Source organism: Enhydra lutris, unplaced genomic scaffold, assembly GCF_002288905.1.
Source record: "Enhydra lutris kenyoni isolate GAN:26980312 unplaced genomic scaffold, ASM228890v2 scaffoldscaffold51, whole genome shotgun sequence".
In the NCBI taxonomy this organism is placed as follows: domain Eukaryota; kingdom Metazoa; phylum Chordata; class Mammalia; order Carnivora; family Mustelidae; genus Enhydra; species Enhydra lutris.
In genome coordinates this window covers 13,901,187-13,915,942 of record NW_019154135.1, presented here as the reverse complement: position 1 = coordinate 13,915,942, position 14,756 = coordinate 13,901,187, and the positions used below count along the sequence as shown (strand labels likewise).

Here is a 14,756-nt window from a genome sequence, read left to right as displayed (position 1 = left end):
CGGGGCCCGGAAGCGGCGGCGGCGGCGGCGGCGGCGGCGGCGGCGGAGCGGGAACTGCGGGGCCGGTCATGGCTGCGAACCTGAGCCGGAACGGGCCTGCGCTGCAGGAGGCCTACGTGCGGGTGGTCACCGAGAAGTCCCCGACTGACTGGTGGGCGCCGGGCCGTTGGGGCCGGGCGGGAGGGGGGTTGGGCCAGGGCGGGAGGGGTCCCGGGGGCTCCCCGCTCCCCCCACCGCGGCGCCCCGCGAGCTGCTGGCCCCGCCGCCGTCCCCCGCCGCGGCTCCGCTCCTCGGCCGGTCTCCGTGTCGGATTGTGCGGCCGGGGGGACTCGGTGGCTCCGCCAGCTTCTCCTTCCCAGCCCCGGGACTTCCCCGCGCACCGGGGCTCCCCGCGGCCCTCCCCGACGGAGCGCGAACCGGGCCCGGGGTCTTCCTAGCGCCGCGTTCAGGGAGGGGCTTCTGAGCGGGCGCCCCGGACCCCGCCCGGCAACGGGCGCCTTGCCCCACGGCCAGGAGGTCTGGGTTTGGGTCTCTGGTTTTCTGGGAAAGTGGATTCTTTCCAAGTATTCCCTTTCCTGTGCGAGCCGCGCGGACACCAGTGACACAGCGGTGCTGGCTGCCTGTGGAGGAAGCCCCCATCATCCCTGCACCTGCCCGGGACACCCTCCACTCTGCCGTCGGGCCCGGATGGGGCTTTCTAACTCTGGAAGCGAGTGGGAAGTCCCTTGGATGGCCCTGGGCAGCCCCCGCGCAGGGTCAGCGGCCGGTCACTCTCCCGCTTGCCTCAGTTGTTTGCACTGACCAGTTCTGAGCACTTGCAGCCCCAAGAAACACGCTGAGTTTGGTGAACAAGGTGACCCGCTGTGAGGAGCCTCTTCCCGGGGCAGGGGCAGGCCCCACTCGGGCTGACTGTGTGCTGCGCCCGGCTGGTCGCCACGCCCTGGTGCTCACGGCTGGAGGCTTTCCCTGCCGCCTTCATATCCTGTGCCGTCCTGCACGGGGCCTTTTGGGGAAGAGCTTCAGAGCACCTGCTGCGGGGGTGTGCAAACGCCTCTCTGCCTGCGACACCGCTGACCCTGATGGGACTTGGGTGCTGTGTTGCTGGGGAGCCAAGCGGCTCCTCTGTCCGGAACACATGCACGTAGCTAGGGAGTGCGTCTGGGAGCAGTGGGATTTCTCTGCCTTCTCCGTCTCATAATGCTTTAGGAGGGTCACCCACGCTTCAGGTGCTTACTTTACCAGGAGTCCCTAAATGTCCACCCCCGACCCTACCTGTCTCCTGCTCTCCGAGGGCCGTCACACCTCTGCTGTTACTCCAAACCGTGCTGACGGGCTCACGCGCGGCGCGCCCCGTTTCACACCCACCCGCGGCCTCGTGCCTTTGCGCCGGCAGCGTGTCGGCCCCCTCCGGTCCTGCTTGGCTGGGGTGTTGCTGTTTCATGTGCTCCTGAGTAGCTGGCCTGGCCCTTCCTGACGTACCTGCGAGACTCCTGGGCCCCCTGCTGCCTTCCTTCCGACCTCTTCATTCTCAGGGACCGCCACTGCTCTGGGGGTGATGTCCCACAGTCCCGCTGGCAGCTCAGGCCTCACATGTTTCTGGCTCTTCCTCGGCTTCTCAGAGTTGTCTGCTCCCAGCCTGGTCTGAAACTCACCCACCCCAGCTTCGCTCTGTGCCCCCGAGGGTGCTGAGCCTCTGCCCACCACCCCCGTCCGAGCCGACCCGTCTGGCAGCACTCCAGGTCTACACCCAGTGGCGCGAGCCCCCGGCTTTTGATCTCTCTGTCACGGCCATTAAGCACCTCAGCAGATAATGTGCGGCGGGCCCCCACTCATGAGCCGAGCAGGTACCTAGATCGCGCTACATCTGTGCTTACGCTCCGCAGCTTCCTCTTTCACAGTAAGTAGAGCCCAGACATCTCACCTCAGCTGTGAGGCCCTGTGGGGCCAGCTCCCGACCCCCTCTGCCACCCCTCCCACTTACCACACTGGAGCCACACCTGTTTGTCACCACGGTGGCCTTCTTTCTCTTCCTCAGACGTGCAAGCTTTTTCCTCCTCAGAGCCCTTGCTCTGGCTGCTTCCCCATTCTAGAGCACCTTCCCCATGGTCCCAGGGCTCCCCAGACGTCTCAGTGCTGACACCGCCTTCTTGGAGAGGCCTTGCTCAACTGCGGGCTCCTTGTGTGGTTTGCCCAGACACACACCAGACACCTTCAGTGGGCTTCCTGGCACCATTCTCTTCACCAGAGGGCTGGGCCCTGTCTCTGTCCCCAGCGCGGTCAGCGCCCACGTGCACAGCGACCTGAGAAGGGGACAGAAGATGTGGCAGAGGATACCAGCAGGAGGAAGTGGTCTCCAGTTTGGTGGGTCATGAAAGGTTTCCCAGGCAGAGTGGGCGGCTTCGGGCTGGGCCCTGAAGCCAGGTGGGCCGGAGAGCAGGCCCATCAGCTCTCCATCACGGGCCTCGGTCCTGGTTCCCCGGATTGTTCTAGATTGAGGCACGTTTGTTTCCCTCCTGCTCCCTCTTCACTACATGACAGGACATTAGTGTTGGTGTGTTTCTTTTTGGTCTCCCGTTAGAAAGGAAGCTCCATGGTCAGGTCCATGGTCAGGGCCTCTGGGGATTTACTGGACGCTTCATGCCCGGGAGCAGGAAGGAGCAGGTCCTCAGTACGTGTGTTTGGAAGGGATGCTTGAGTTCCCGGGCGCTCGGTGCGCCACGCTCCGTGTGCTGTGCCTGGGCCAGCATGCCTCTCTTCCACGGTGATTTGAAAGAGGGATGGGAGTCCGTTGAACGTGGGAATGAGTCTCCGAGCTGTGAACATTCAAGAAGGTGGCTTGGGCCAGAGCCCGGGGTGGAGGGGAGGGCAGGCGCCAGGCACGGACCTTGGCTCCTGTGAGCTGCTGGGTCACTTCTCGGAAGCAGTCTGTGCTGCCTGCTGCCTGTCTGTTGTCCCCGTGTTCTGCACTCAGAGCTTGGTGGCTTTGAGACGTATGGGCTTCTTTCCTCCAGGCGGACATCTGGACGTCCACGAACTCCCACGTCTTTTCACTATTTGTCTGCGTGTTCCCTGTGCCAGCGTCCCCTGTGCCAGCTAGACCCTTGGGGCCTGGGTCTCCTTTCTTCCTACTTTCTCAGTCTAGGCAGCTCTGCCTGGTGGCCATACCAAGGCCCTGGGGAAGCTGAATGGAGGCTGATTTGGTTCCTGTCAGATTCTTTTTTTACCCCCCCAGATTTTATTTTTAAGTGAGCTTTACACCCATTGTAGGGCTTGAACCCCAACCCCGAGATCAAGAGTCACACACCAACTGAGCCATCACGGCATCCCGGTTCCTGTCACACTGTCACCCCACAGCCCCTATCTGGCCCTCCTCGCAAGCCTGTCTGTGCGCAGAGTGTGGGGATGGCCCGCTGGTCCGGGGTCTGCCTTTGACTTGTCTGCTGGGTCAGCACCCGTAGGCCGTGGTCTGCCAGCTCTGCCTGGAGCTGAACGGCAGCAGAGCTGGTGTTGATGTTTGGGCTCCATGTGGGCTGTGGCTAAGCCAGCTCTTCCAGAATGTTCTCCATGGGTAACCGCTGCTCTGGTCAAGGGGCTTTCCATGCCCCAGATGTAATCAAATTTGCCATATTTCCTCAACTCCTCTGGGGGTCACATTCATAAGCATCTTCCCAGAGTTCTTAGGAACAGTTAGTCTCACAGGAAAAGGCAGGGGCAGCCTAGGGTCACCTGTGGAAAGTTAAGGCTCCTCCAGAAAGAGGATTTTGCCCAGCCAAGGAGTCTGTCCTATAAGGAGCCTGACTTCATGCTGAGTCATGGCCCATGTGACTTCTGGGTTTTCTAGAAGAGTCCCAAGCCCAGAGCGACCTGTTCCGCCAACTCCTCAGGTTTCAGAAGACAGAGCAGACCTGCATGAGACATGGGGCGCCTTCCCAGTGCCCTGATGCGCACACCCGGCTCCCGCTCCTCCCAGGGTGCTTCAGGTTCAGGAAGGTGTAGAAGGTTGCCCCGATACAGCTCGCCAGCCCTGGGGCGCCGGGCCGGTCGGTCAGTCAGTCGAGCGCGCGGCTCTTGATCTGGGGGAGGCAAGTTCCAGCCCCACGTTGGATGTGGAGCATCTTTCAAATCGAACAACCTTCACAGCTCGGTGTTTCTCGTGGCAGACAGGGCTCCCTGCGTAAGTTTGTCCCTCAGGAGATGCTGCCGCGCCAAGGCCTGAGAGGCCCCAGCTCCGGGAGGCCTGCCGAGCTCCCGCCTCGTGGGCCAGCGGGGCCGGTGGCCACCGTGCTCCGCTCGTGGTGGGTGCGGCGGGAACGCGGGTCACAGAGCTTGTTTGTGTTGTGTTTCAGGGCTCTCTTCACCTACGAGGGTAACAGCAATGACATCCGTGTGGCCGGCACTGGGGGTGAGTATGGCCCAGTGAGGACGCCAGTGGGCTGACGGGGGCTGGAGGCCCCAGGAGGCAGGTGTTGGGGAGGGGAGAGAGTCGCAGCCAGCAGTGTCCCCGGCCACTGGCATTTCAACCTTCACTGCGCACAAAGTGCGCCTCTCTGCCTCTTTGCCTACTTGTGATCTCTGTCAAATAAATAAATAAAATCCCTTTAAAAATTTTTTAAAAAAAGAAAGCCTGGTACCTAATTTGTAGCAGAAATGACATCTTTTTTTTCCCGGAACTCCCTATGGGTTTTATAGGAATGGGTTTTTTTTTTCTTTTTTTTTTTAAGATTTTATTTATTCATTTGAAAGAGAGAGAGAGATCACAAGTAGGCAGAGAGGCAGGCAGAGAGAGAGGGGGAAGCAGGCTCCCCACTGAGCAGAGAGCCCGACGTGGGGCTCGATCCCAGGACCCTGAGATCATGACCTGAGCTGACTCAGAGGCTTAACCCACTGAGCCACCCAGGTGCCCCTAGGAATGGTTTTAAAACCGGGGGGTGTACACCATCACTTGAGATCCTTGTCACAGAGGCAGATCCCACGCCCCGCCAGCTCCTGTAAGTCCATGTAGTGGGGAAGGACCAGGAGTCTGATTCTGGTGCAGGTGGCCCTGAGAACCCTGACTCAGGGGCAGGTTGGGTTTCCCTTCCCGGTGGGCATTGTGCAGGGCCAGCCACGGGCTCGGGGCCCACTGACGCCCCCTATGCCTGCTGCAGAGGGGGGCCTGGAGGAGATGGTGGAGGAGCTCAACAGCGGGAAGGTGATGTACGGCTTCTGCAGGGTGAAGGACCCCAACTCTGGTCTGCCCAAGTTTGTCCTCATCAACTGGGTACGTGGAACTGGGGGGCCCCGAGTTCTCATCTAGGTGTGACCTGGGAAAACTCCTTTGCCTTCTTTCCTCCTCTGCCTTCTGTGATGGGAGCAGAGGAGGACTTGCCTTTGGGGCGGCTCACAGGCAGTGAACGAACGGGAGTGGCTGGAGTGTGTGCGGCCCGAAGGACCGCGGGGGGCCTTGCCGGCGCAGAATCCCCCGCTCTACCCCCAAGCCCAGAATCATTCCCACAAAACAGAGCACACAGTGCAGTTGCACGACACCCTTGCCTTTGTCCCAATCAGAGTAGTCGTCCGGAGGGAGCAGAGGGCCTGGGCCTGGAGAAGGCTCAGAGAGCACAGGACCCCTGGGTAGGACTGGGAAGCTCTGAGCTGCCCGTGCCCAGCAGAAGCGGGCGGTCATCCTGCCTCGAGAACCTCCTTGACCTGGAGGTGTGGGGCTCGCTTTATCCTCTGCTGCACCCGAGGAAGGGCGGTGGCTCTGGGGGAGCTGGCAGGTCACACTGGGTGTGTTGTGTTGCAGACGGGCGAGGGTGTGAACGATGTGCGGAAGGGAGCGTGCGCCAACCACGTCAGCACCATGGCAAGCTTCCTGAAGGTGAGGACGGCCCCCAGGGGGCCTCCCACGGCGCCTGGGCGGGTGTGAGCGCGTGGCAGCCAGAGCTGGAAGCATGTCCACACCCGACACTTCCTTCAGACTCCAGCGCGACCAGAGGCTCCTGCACTCGTGCTCAGCGAGTGCCCAGGAGGCCGCACTGCAGCCAGATCCCCGGTGAGCTGAGCTCACTGGGGAGGAAGGATGGATGACTGTGTCCTTCTCGAGCACAGAGAGCATCATGTGTGGCTAGTCCTGGGGCTCAAGGCCTTGGCTTCGCTGTTTTTGTGAGGGTTTGTTCAGCCGTGTTGTCAGGAGCTGGAGGAGACGGGAAGTTGCCCATGCCCGGCCTCTTCTGCATTCCTTTCCAGCGCACCTCATTCAATTCCAAAACCGCTTGTCGTTTGCCTGTCAGGTCACCTCGCGTGTCTGTGGCTCCTGACAGAGAGGCTCAGGACTTTGATTTCTGGCCTCCAACTCTTCTTCAGATAGGCCTCAGTTTCTCCATCTAGGAGCCGAGAGAGGATCCCAGGCTCGCTGGGTGTTTACTAACAGCGCGTGACGCCATGGATCTGACTTGTCAAAAAGAAATTGGGGGCGGGGGCGCCTGGCTGGCTCAGTGGGAAGAGCACGTGACACGCAGTCTCGGGGCTGAGAGTTCAAGCCTCCCGTTGGGTGTAGAGATGCTTGAATAAATAAAACCTAAAGAACTTCAGAAAAGAAAGAAATGGGTAGGTTGCGTTTTTTGGAAAATGTGTTTCCAGATCCTTTTTGAAGTTCGCTTTTGTGAATTAGAAAGGATCTCTCTCGTGCCTGGGCCTGCAGCGGGGGCGCCTGGCACCTGGGAACAAGCCGTAGGCAGGGCCACGGAGGGCAGAGACCGCGTGCTGGTGCTGGGACAAGTGCAGTGTGTTTGTCTTGGGCGCTTTGTCGGCCCTGAGGCCCCCAGCCCAGAGCCCAGGACAACAGTTGTCCGCGCTGTGCGCCCCGAGCTGTGCGTCTTGTCCTGTCCTGGACTTGCGACGCCTGCGTGCCGTCCCGCCACAGGGGGCCCATGTGACCATCAACGCGAGGGCTGAGGAGGACGTGGAGCCCGAGTGCGTCATGCAGAAAGTGGCCAGAGCCTCGGGTGCCAACTACGCCTTCCACAAGGAGAGCGGCCGTTTCCAGGATACAGGCCCTCAGGCCCCGGTGGTGAGTGCTCCCTGGGCCCGAGTGTGGCAGGCCAGGAGCCGGCGGACGGGCTCGTTTCTCCCTCGTGGGGCAGGGCTCCTGCCTGCCTGGCTTTCGGTCCCCAGGCCCCATTCCGGTGCCGATGGTGACCCCATGCCTGCCGGAAGCCGGGGTTGCCCCTGGTGGGGCAGGCGCCAGTGGGCACGAGGAGCAGCTGTCTGTGCCACCTGCTGGTCCCACCGGCTGGTCTGGGGCCTCTCATACCCCAGGGTCAGTCCAGTCACGAGGCCACGGCACCAGCATGTCCTGCACAGTCCTGGGTGGTGGGCTCTGTGGAGGAATGTGAGGTGGGCGGGCAGGCCCCTCCCCATCGGGGGCAGACGCCAGGTACCCCGGCTATGGGGAGCCCAGTTTCTGGGGCACAGCTGGGGTCCGTGGAGACTCCTGGCCACTGACACGGTGGTCAGCTGTCTGAGGCTGGGGACGGGCTTCCATCCCCAGGGGCCTGGTGCGGCCAGAGACCCCCGTCGGCGTTGCCTGGCCGCTTTCAGGGCCCTCGGGCCATCTTGTGCTGGCTGGTCTCCGGAGGGGGCACCAGGCCCAGTGCAGTCCCCACGGCTGTTGCTTGAGCCCTGGGCTCCCGAGGGCGGCCCCACAGAGGACCCTCTGTTGTCTGCAGGGCTCCGTGTACCAGAAGACCAACGCCATATCTGAGATCAAAAGAGTTGGCAAAGACAGCTTCTGGGCCAAAGCAGAGGTGAGTGCTGCGGGGCGCATGGAGCACAGCTGCCCCTCAGAGATGGTGCCACGGCGCCATCCTCGCCGTTCCTCAGGTTCTCTCAAGATAAGCTCGCAGGACCACGTCCTCGGTCGTGCCTGTGGCCAGGCGAAGGCCGAGGGGGCTCTGGTCACTGGGCCGGTGGGCGGCCCCTCCGGGCGGGCAGCTCAGGGGCAGGAGGGTGCAGGTGCTGAGTGGGGCAGGCCGGCCGCTGTCCCTGCAGAAGGAGGAGGAGAACCGCAGGCTGGAGGAGAAGCGGCGGGCGGAGGAGGAGCGGCAGCGGCTAGAGCAGGAGCGCCGGGAGCGGGAGCTGCGTGAGGCCGCCCGCCGGGAGCAGCGCTATCGGGAGGAGCAGGGCGGCGAGGCCGGGCCCCAGAGGTGAGGCCCCAGAGTTAAGAGGGAGGGAGGGTCCCGAGGGGGCCGCGGCTGGGCTGCAGCTCCTGCCTCCGCCCCCCCAGCAGGAAGAGTGAGCAGCAGGAAGTGGTTTCAAGGAGCCGAGAGGAGCAGGTGAGACTTGCGTGCCCCCTACCCCCCGAGGGTCTGGCAGTAATGCCGGGGCTGTCCCTGATGTGCCAGGGTGACGGTCCTGCGGCCAGCTGGGGCACAGTGGAACCTGGGACACGTGGCTGCACCGGAGGCGGCGGTGGAGGGGGCAGTGAAGGGCAGATGTGGCCAGCATGGTCCTCCACCCGGTCCTGGAGGAGGCCCTCGAGACCCTCCTCACTGCCAGGCCCATGTGCCCCCCTGCAGGAGCCAGTCAGCCAGCCAGCACACCCACGCGAGATTTTCAGGCAGAAGGAGAGGGCCATGTCCACCACATCCATCACGAGCCCCCAGCCAGGTGAGTCTTTCCTCTGGGTCTAAACACAAGGCAGGAGCAGGCCGAGGCGGAGCCTGGGGTCCCAGTGCAGGGTCTCCAGAGGTAGCGACAGAGGCAAGGAAGCAAGGAGAGCCTGGACTTCTCTAAGGGTAGCTTCTGGGAGGGGAGGCTGGGCCTCAGGTGTTCCTTTCCTGCCCGTGGCCTCGTCCTGCAGAGACCTGGAAAGGAAGGGCCACGTGTGGCTTCAGAGGGAGACTCTCCAGCCCAGCCCCGCTCCATTAACTCTTGGTGTAGCTTGCACATGGTGGCCGGGCCCCAGAGCCTCTGTCACTCTCCTCTCCACCCCCAAGGACACGGGATGGCACTGCCATCAGCTTTCCCACACTGGGGGGCTGCTTGAAGCGTACTGTGTGTGTGATGTGTTTCTGCAGCGGCTGTGTGTCCCCCTATCCTCTCCCCCATCCCTGTGACAGCTATGTCCCGGGACAGGTCCCCGCTCCAGGCAGCACAGGGGACAGAAGAAGTAGATACAGCTCATCTCTCCCTCGTCCAGAACTTGCATGCTTACCTTTGTTTGCAGGCAAGCTCAGGAGCCCCTTCCTGCAGAAACAGCTCACCCAGCCGGAGACCCACCGCAGCCTGGAGCCCACTCAGGCCTCCTCGAGGCCCAGGGCAGGCAAGGCGCTTGGCTGCCCCGTGGGGGGCTGGGGGTAGGAGTGTGGGAGGGAGGAGGGCGTCTGCACCCCTCCCCGGGCTCAGCGTGGGCCGCACCCTCCCATGCAGATGTCCGCGAGGACCCGGCGCCCAGCCCTCCGCCGTGTCCAGTGCAGGCAGAAGAGGAGGCTGTGTACGAGGAGCCTCCAGAGCAAGAGACCGTCTATGAGGAGCCCCCGATGGTGGGTTCCTTGCAGCGGGGCGCGGCTGTGAAGGGGCCCCCTGCCCAGAAACACTCTCTTCACCCATGCCGGGCGCGGGGTGCCTGACTTTCCGGTGGCCGCTACATGGGGATTCTCTCGTTCAGTGTTGGAGTGGCCCCGGGGAGTACATGGTGTAGCATTCATCTGCCAGCCAGGAAGGTCCTGGGGCAGGGGGACATCTTGGGGGCAGTAGGATGGCAGCAGCCCTTGCTCTCTGTGTGCTGTGCCCTCCCCCCAGGCCCGGTGTGGGCCTATAACGTGGAGCCCAGACTTCTCTTCTTTCTGTGCAGGAACAGGTGCCGCAGCAAGACGCCGGCTCTGAGCACGTGGACCACTACCCGGGGCTGAGCGGCAAAGGGCTCTGTGCGCGGGCCTTGTACGACTACCAGGCAGGTAATGTGCAGCGGCCCGGCCACTCACCCTGCAGGGCCCCGTGTCAGGAGGCAGGCTTCCGACGCTCCCTTGGGACTCAAGGAAGGTGGGGGAAGGACGGGGTGGATGCCCTGCACGGCCTGGGCCTTCCCATCGTGCTGGGCAGCTGCCCGTGAATCCCAGTTGCCGGCATCGTGCTAGAGCCCGGGAGTGAGCAGAGGGTGGGTGGACCCTGCGCGCCGGAACCCGGGGACCTGCCTGGAGGCTCAGGAAGCAGGCTGCTGTGCGGAGGCAGGGGGCCTGGAGTCAGGTCCTGCTAGAAGGTGTGTCGGGGGAAAGTGGCCGTCGGGAAGGGCCCCCGGCCCCCAGTGCAGCCTCCAACTCCCCATCCTGCAGCTGATGACACGGAGATCTCCTTCGACCCCGAGAATCTCATCACGGGCATCGAGGTGATCGACGAGGGCTGGTGGCGTGGCTACGGGCCGGACGGCCACTTCGGCATGTTTCCGGCCAACTATGTGGAGCTCATCGAGTGAGGCCCCTGCTGCTGGCTGCGCCGAGGCCGTCTCCTACCCTTCCCCCCACGCGTGCTTCTCTTACTGCCGGGGACGTGACGTGCGTGCCGCGAGAGCCACACGGCACTCCTCTGGGCATGGGACCCCCCGCAAAGAAGACAAGCCCTTGGGATCTCTCAGACTAGGGTGCTCAGCTTGTCACTCTGGATACAGCAATACCCTGTGATCCCCAAATGTGCTCTGGCTGCCCTGGGCCCTCCCAGCCAGCCTGGCCTCTGATCCCCGCGGAGGACAGGGAGCCGTGGTGTGGCCTCGCCGGGCGGTCTGAGCAGGGGCCTTTGCCTTGTGGTTCCTCTCCTCCTGGCCCTAAAGGGTGGTGGCTTCGGCTGGTAGCAGTCTTTGGGAACAGTGACCTTAGCATTTAGGACCAAAGTCTGGGTGGGTCGTGAGGGTTTGGGCAGCAGGTCGTCTTTCTGGGTCCTACCCTGTGCCCCTGTTCCCCGTTCCTCCGCCCGGGGCTGCAGACTATGCGAAGTGGTGCAGGGATGACCCCATCCGAGTGTGTGATCAGCAAACCCACGTCCATCTGTGGGGTGCGCCCTGTTCCACCGGCCCCGGTGTGTGCTGTCACCGGATTCTGGTTCCGGGGGAGTGACCAGAGGGCCGATGCCTGCTGTCGCACCCTGTCCGTCCCAGCCCACCTGTGTCTGCTTCCAGAGTGAGCACTGCCCTACTGTGGCCTGAATGCCGCCGTGTGGAAATCAGCCCCTTCCCCGGGGTGTGTGGGGGTGTGTGCAGGTGGGTGTGCCGACTGTGGCCACTAGGAGAGGCATAAAGGTCAAGATGTGACTCACGTCAGCCTGTTGCATTTCCATGTTCCGGGAGGGGCTGGCGGCCGCCCTCCCTGCCCGTGCAGAGTGCGTGCACGTGTGTCGGGAGCTGCCATTCCCTTTGTGCTCTGGCAGCTGCCAGGGAAGAGCAACCGGTGTGATGGCTGCACTGAGACCCCTGGCCCCGGCTGCTGGCAGATGGCCCCCCTTGTCCCCTAGGCTGCAAAGGCAGCCTCGCCAGCCCTGATTCTCCGCCCCCAGCTACAGAGGCCCCAGGAGTCCGTGTTGCCAGCTCAGAGGCCAGTGGTGGGCATGTCCCCAGCTGTGGGGACACCCAGGGGGTGGGACTCAGTACCACCTCACCCTGCTCACCCTAGGGCTACAGGGACGACAGGGACAGCCCACCCGAGGGAAGCTGGCCATGAGGTGGTGTCCTCACTGCAGTACCCACTCACTGGGGACAGCTGGGTCACCCCAGGCACCCCGATGCTTGGGCAAGGTTACCAGGTGGCTGTCTCACCACAGGGCGCTTGCTACAAGGTCCTTGATAGCCTGGCTCGGGGACGAGACTCCTGCCCTTGGTTCCTGGGGCCCTCCCACCTGATCGGGTGGGCGGCAGGGCCCGAGGGCACTGGGGCAGGGTTTGTGGAGCCCCTCGCTCAGGGCCTTGGAGCTGGGCATGCTGGGGCCACACCAGACTCAAGGTGGTAGGAGAGGGTACCTTTATTGCCAGAAAACCACCCCCCTTCATTTGGCCTTGCCCTGGGCAGCCACGGCCTCCATGGCCTTCCGCACGGTTTCCTCGTCCCCCAGGAACCGCATGGGCTTGGTGGGCTTCAGTGCTGGGTCCAGCTCGTACACGATGGGGATCCCCGTGGGCAGGTTCAGCTCCATGATGGCCTGGTCTGACATCCCTGGACCAGGGGAACAGGTCCTTAATCCCCTCGGCCAGTCTGCCAGGCAGCGGCCTGCCCTCACGTTCAGCAGGCCCCGTGACCTTTATGGGGCCACAGAGTCTGGCCAGCCAGGCAGCAGCCCTCCCATCCCCCGCAGCAAGCCCCCCACACGGATGCCCCTGGAGACGGGCGAGCCAGTAGTGAGAGACTGAGTCGCCTGCAGAAATAGCCGTGGTAAACCGGGACCTTATGCCCCGAACCAGGAGCCACTGAGACCCGGGGCTGTGCTGTTGGTCTCTTCTGTTTGGTTTCTAGAACACTCTAAATTCCAGCCATCAAGAGCAGGGGTGCTCCTGACAACCAGGGGTGGAGGGACAGTGAGCAGGGCCTCCTGTGACCAGGGCGGAGGGGAGGCTGTGGGTGGAAAGGGCGAGGTTTTCCAGGGAAACCTGACCCTGCCGGCCTCTGCAGCCCCTGGCCCGGAATAGCAGCTCGACCTTTGCGGCTCTGGCACCCCACCCCCACCTTCCCTGTTCTCCAAGCGGTGGGAGACTGCAGTGAGGCTGGCCTCCGTGCTCCTCTCCCAGACCCAGTCCCTGGAGAGCAGGGGCACGAGGTGGTCTTGAAGAGGGTGGACTGGGGCTGGCCAGGCCTCAGGGGCCCGCCTGTCTGCACTCTGGCCAGCAGAGCAGGGGGCTTGGGGCTCCCCACCCTACTGGCCTTCTTCTCTTTCCACACTTCAGCAAGCCTGAAGGCCAAGGATCTGTGTGAGTGTCCGAGGGAGCCCAGTGGAGGAGCGCGCCGGGCTCCCTGCTGGGAACCCAGCTGCAGGCCGGGCTCGAGGACGGCTGCACCCCTGCACCTTCTTGACTGGTCTTACCGTTCCCCTGCAGGGGTGTGAACTGAGGGCCTGGGTTCCCCTGCCCTGGGCCTAATGAGCACTCCCCAACCCCAGAGAAGGTGGTGGAGACCTAGCAAGTGAAGTGACTTGCCCAGGGCCACACAGCAGATAGAGCTGGGGCCAGACAGCCCGGCTTTGGCCGCGGGGCCCGGGCGTCCTTGGGCATGGCCTTCCCATCTTTCCCAGGCTCGTGTCCAGGAAGCCCAGCCAGCCCCAGGCCTCTGGGCCCGGGTCGGAGCAGCAGATGTTTCCACCCTCGATCTCCAGAGGGAAAGTCATTGTATTTAGTGTCCCAGCACATAAACGAGTAAAACAAACATTTTGCAAAGTAGTCTTTTTAAGCGGTTTTTTAGTCCTAGTTCACAGTTTGACTCCTGACCCTGAGTGCTTATGTGTGCAGAGCTGTCTGGGCAGGGGGCACGTAGCTGAGATGAGAATTTGGGAGCTAAGTGGTTCAAGGGCATGTGTCCCATCCGCCCCCCACAACCTGCCTCTGCCCACACCCCCTGCAAGGATGGGCCTCACCTTCCAGGTGCTTGACGATGCCCCGCAGGCTGTTCCCGTGGGCTGCAATGAGCACTCTCTTGCCAGCCTTGATCTGGGGGGCGATCTCCTCGTTCCAGAAGGGTAGGGCCCGGGCGATGGTGTCCTTGAGGCTCTCGCAAGTGGGCAGCTCCCCCGGCTTTAGGCCTGCGTATCGCCGCTCCTGGGGTCATCCACACCGCTGTTCTCTCCCCAGAAAGCCAGCCCCCCATCCCCGCCCGAGCCCTGCCCGAGGCCCTGCCCGCCCTAGACCCTTCCCTGCTGTCCCAGGCAGCGCACCTTGCTGATGGAGTTGTAGTAGGGGTGCTTCTCATCCATAGGGGGTGGCGGGATGTCGAAGGAGCGCCTCCAGATCTTCACCTGCTCCTCCCCGTGCTTGGCGGCCGTCTCGGCCTTGTTGAGCCCCGTGAGGCCCCCATAGTGCCTCTCATTGAGGCGCCAGGTGCGCACCACGGGCAGCCACATCTGGTCCGTGCCGTCCAGGATGGTCCAGAGGGTGCGGATGGCCCGCTTCAGCACCGACGTGTAGCAGATGTCAAACTCCATCTTGGCGTCCTTGATGGCCTGGGCGCCCCTCTTGGCCTCCTGGGCCCCCTTCTCGCTCAGCTCTGCATCGAACCAGCCACAGAAGCGGTTCTCCTGGTTCCAGGTGCTCTCGCCGTGCCGGACCATCACAAGGCGGTGGGTGGACATGGTGGGGCGGGGGCCGCAGGCAGGGACGGCGGCCTCCCCGGTGCACCCGGTTTTATAACAGTCTATCCGCAGCCCCCCCCCGCCCCCACACCAACTGCCAGTCAGCATTCCAGGCCGGACGGGCGGCGGCAGGTGGCCAGTAGCAAAGCCTGGGGGGGAGGGCAGGCCCAGAGCCAGCCTTAAAATAGCCCCAGCAGCCACCCGTGCCTGGGCTGGGTGGGGCTGCGCGCAGGATGGGGCACGAGGGGCAGAGTCCCCCACAGGCCCGGAGGGTGCTGCTGGCGAGAACCCAGCCGGTCTCTGAGCACTCGCTCCTCCCTGCAGGCGGGAGGGGGCCACACGCCCAGTGGCTGGTCCTTGTCACCGTAACTGGGAGCGAGCGAGCCTGCATACCGCCAAGGCAGCCGGCTTGTGTAAGAGGAGTCTGTGTCTGCCCATGTACACGTCTGTGTGCACACGTG

At 63.4% G+C, this 14,756-nt stretch overlaps 2 protein-coding genes across 6 annotated transcripts; one reads left to right on the top strand and one right to left on the bottom strand.

The window, feature by feature from the left end:
- On the top strand, positions 1 to 11,286 carry LOC111156988 (drebrin like). 4 transcript variants are annotated; one of them, XM_022518176.1, is made up of 13 exons: positions 1 to 151; positions 4,347 to 4,402; positions 5,148 to 5,260; positions 5,786 to 5,860; positions 6,905 to 7,051; positions 7,710 to 7,787; positions 8,032 to 8,186; positions 8,267 to 8,315; positions 8,559 to 8,649; positions 9,209 to 9,304; positions 9,412 to 9,524; positions 9,842 to 9,938; positions 10,314 to 11,286. In XM_022518176.1, the coding sequence occupies exons 1-13, from the start codon at positions 69 to 71 to the stop codon at positions 10,451 to 10,453; spliced, it is 1,293 nt and encodes a 430-aa protein (XP_022373884.1). In that variant the 5' UTR covers positions 1 to 68; the 3' UTR covers positions 10,454 to 11,286. The 4 variants fall into 4 exon arrangements, with proteins under 4 accessions (XP_022373884.1, XP_022373883.1, XP_022373882.1 ...); XM_022518175.1 differs by having other exon boundaries at positions 3 to 151; positions 8,270 to 8,315; positions 9,836 to 9,938; XM_022518174.1 differs by having other exon boundaries at positions 3 to 151; positions 9,836 to 9,938.
- Positions 11,287 to 11,350: 64 nt separating this feature from the next.
- On the bottom strand, positions 11,351 to 14,363 carry LOC111156989 (phosphoglycerate mutase 2). 2 transcript variants are annotated; one of them, XM_022518178.1, is made up of 3 exons: positions 13,882 to 14,363; positions 13,585 to 13,765; positions 11,351 to 12,162 (listed from the first exon to the last, which is right to left on the bottom strand). In XM_022518178.1, the coding sequence occupies exons 1-3, from the start codon at positions 14,293 to 14,295 to the stop codon at positions 11,732 to 11,734; spliced, it is 1,026 nt and encodes a 341-aa protein (XP_022373886.1). In that variant the 5' UTR covers positions 14,296 to 14,363; the 3' UTR covers positions 11,351 to 11,731. The 2 variants fall into 2 exon arrangements, with proteins under 2 accessions (XP_022373886.1, XP_022373887.1); XM_022518179.1 differs by having other exon boundaries at positions 11,968 to 12,176.
- Between the last annotated feature and the right edge of the window lie 393 nt (positions 14,364 to 14,756).

Excerpts from the sequence above, each read along its gene's own strand:
- LOC111156988 (XM_022518177.1), top strand. The coding sequence starts at position 4,105 with ATGTGGAGCATCTTTCAAATCGAACAACCTTCACAGCTCGGTGTTTCT. Across the intron at positions 8,650-9,208 it reads CATCACGAGCCCCCAGCCAG|GCAAGCTCAGGAGCCCCTTC; the intron begins GTGAGTCTTTCC and ends CTTTGTTTGCAG. Across the intron at positions 9,939-10,313 it reads CTTGTACGACTACCAGGCAG|CTGATGACACGGAGATCTCC; the intron begins GTAATGTGCAGC and ends CCCATCCTGCAG.
- LOC111156989 (XM_022518178.1), bottom strand. The coding sequence starts at position 14,295 with ATGTCCACCCACCGCCTTGTGATGGTCCGGCACGGCGAGAGCACCTGG. Across the intron at positions 13,766-13,881 it reads ACTACAACTCCATCAGCAAG|GAGCGGCGATACGCAGGCCT; the intron begins GTGCGCTGCCTG and ends GGATGACCCCAG. Across the intron at positions 12,163-13,584 it reads CATCGTCAAGCACCTGGAAG|GCCATCATGGAGCTGAACCT; the intron begins GTGAGGCCCATC and ends ATGTCAGACCAG.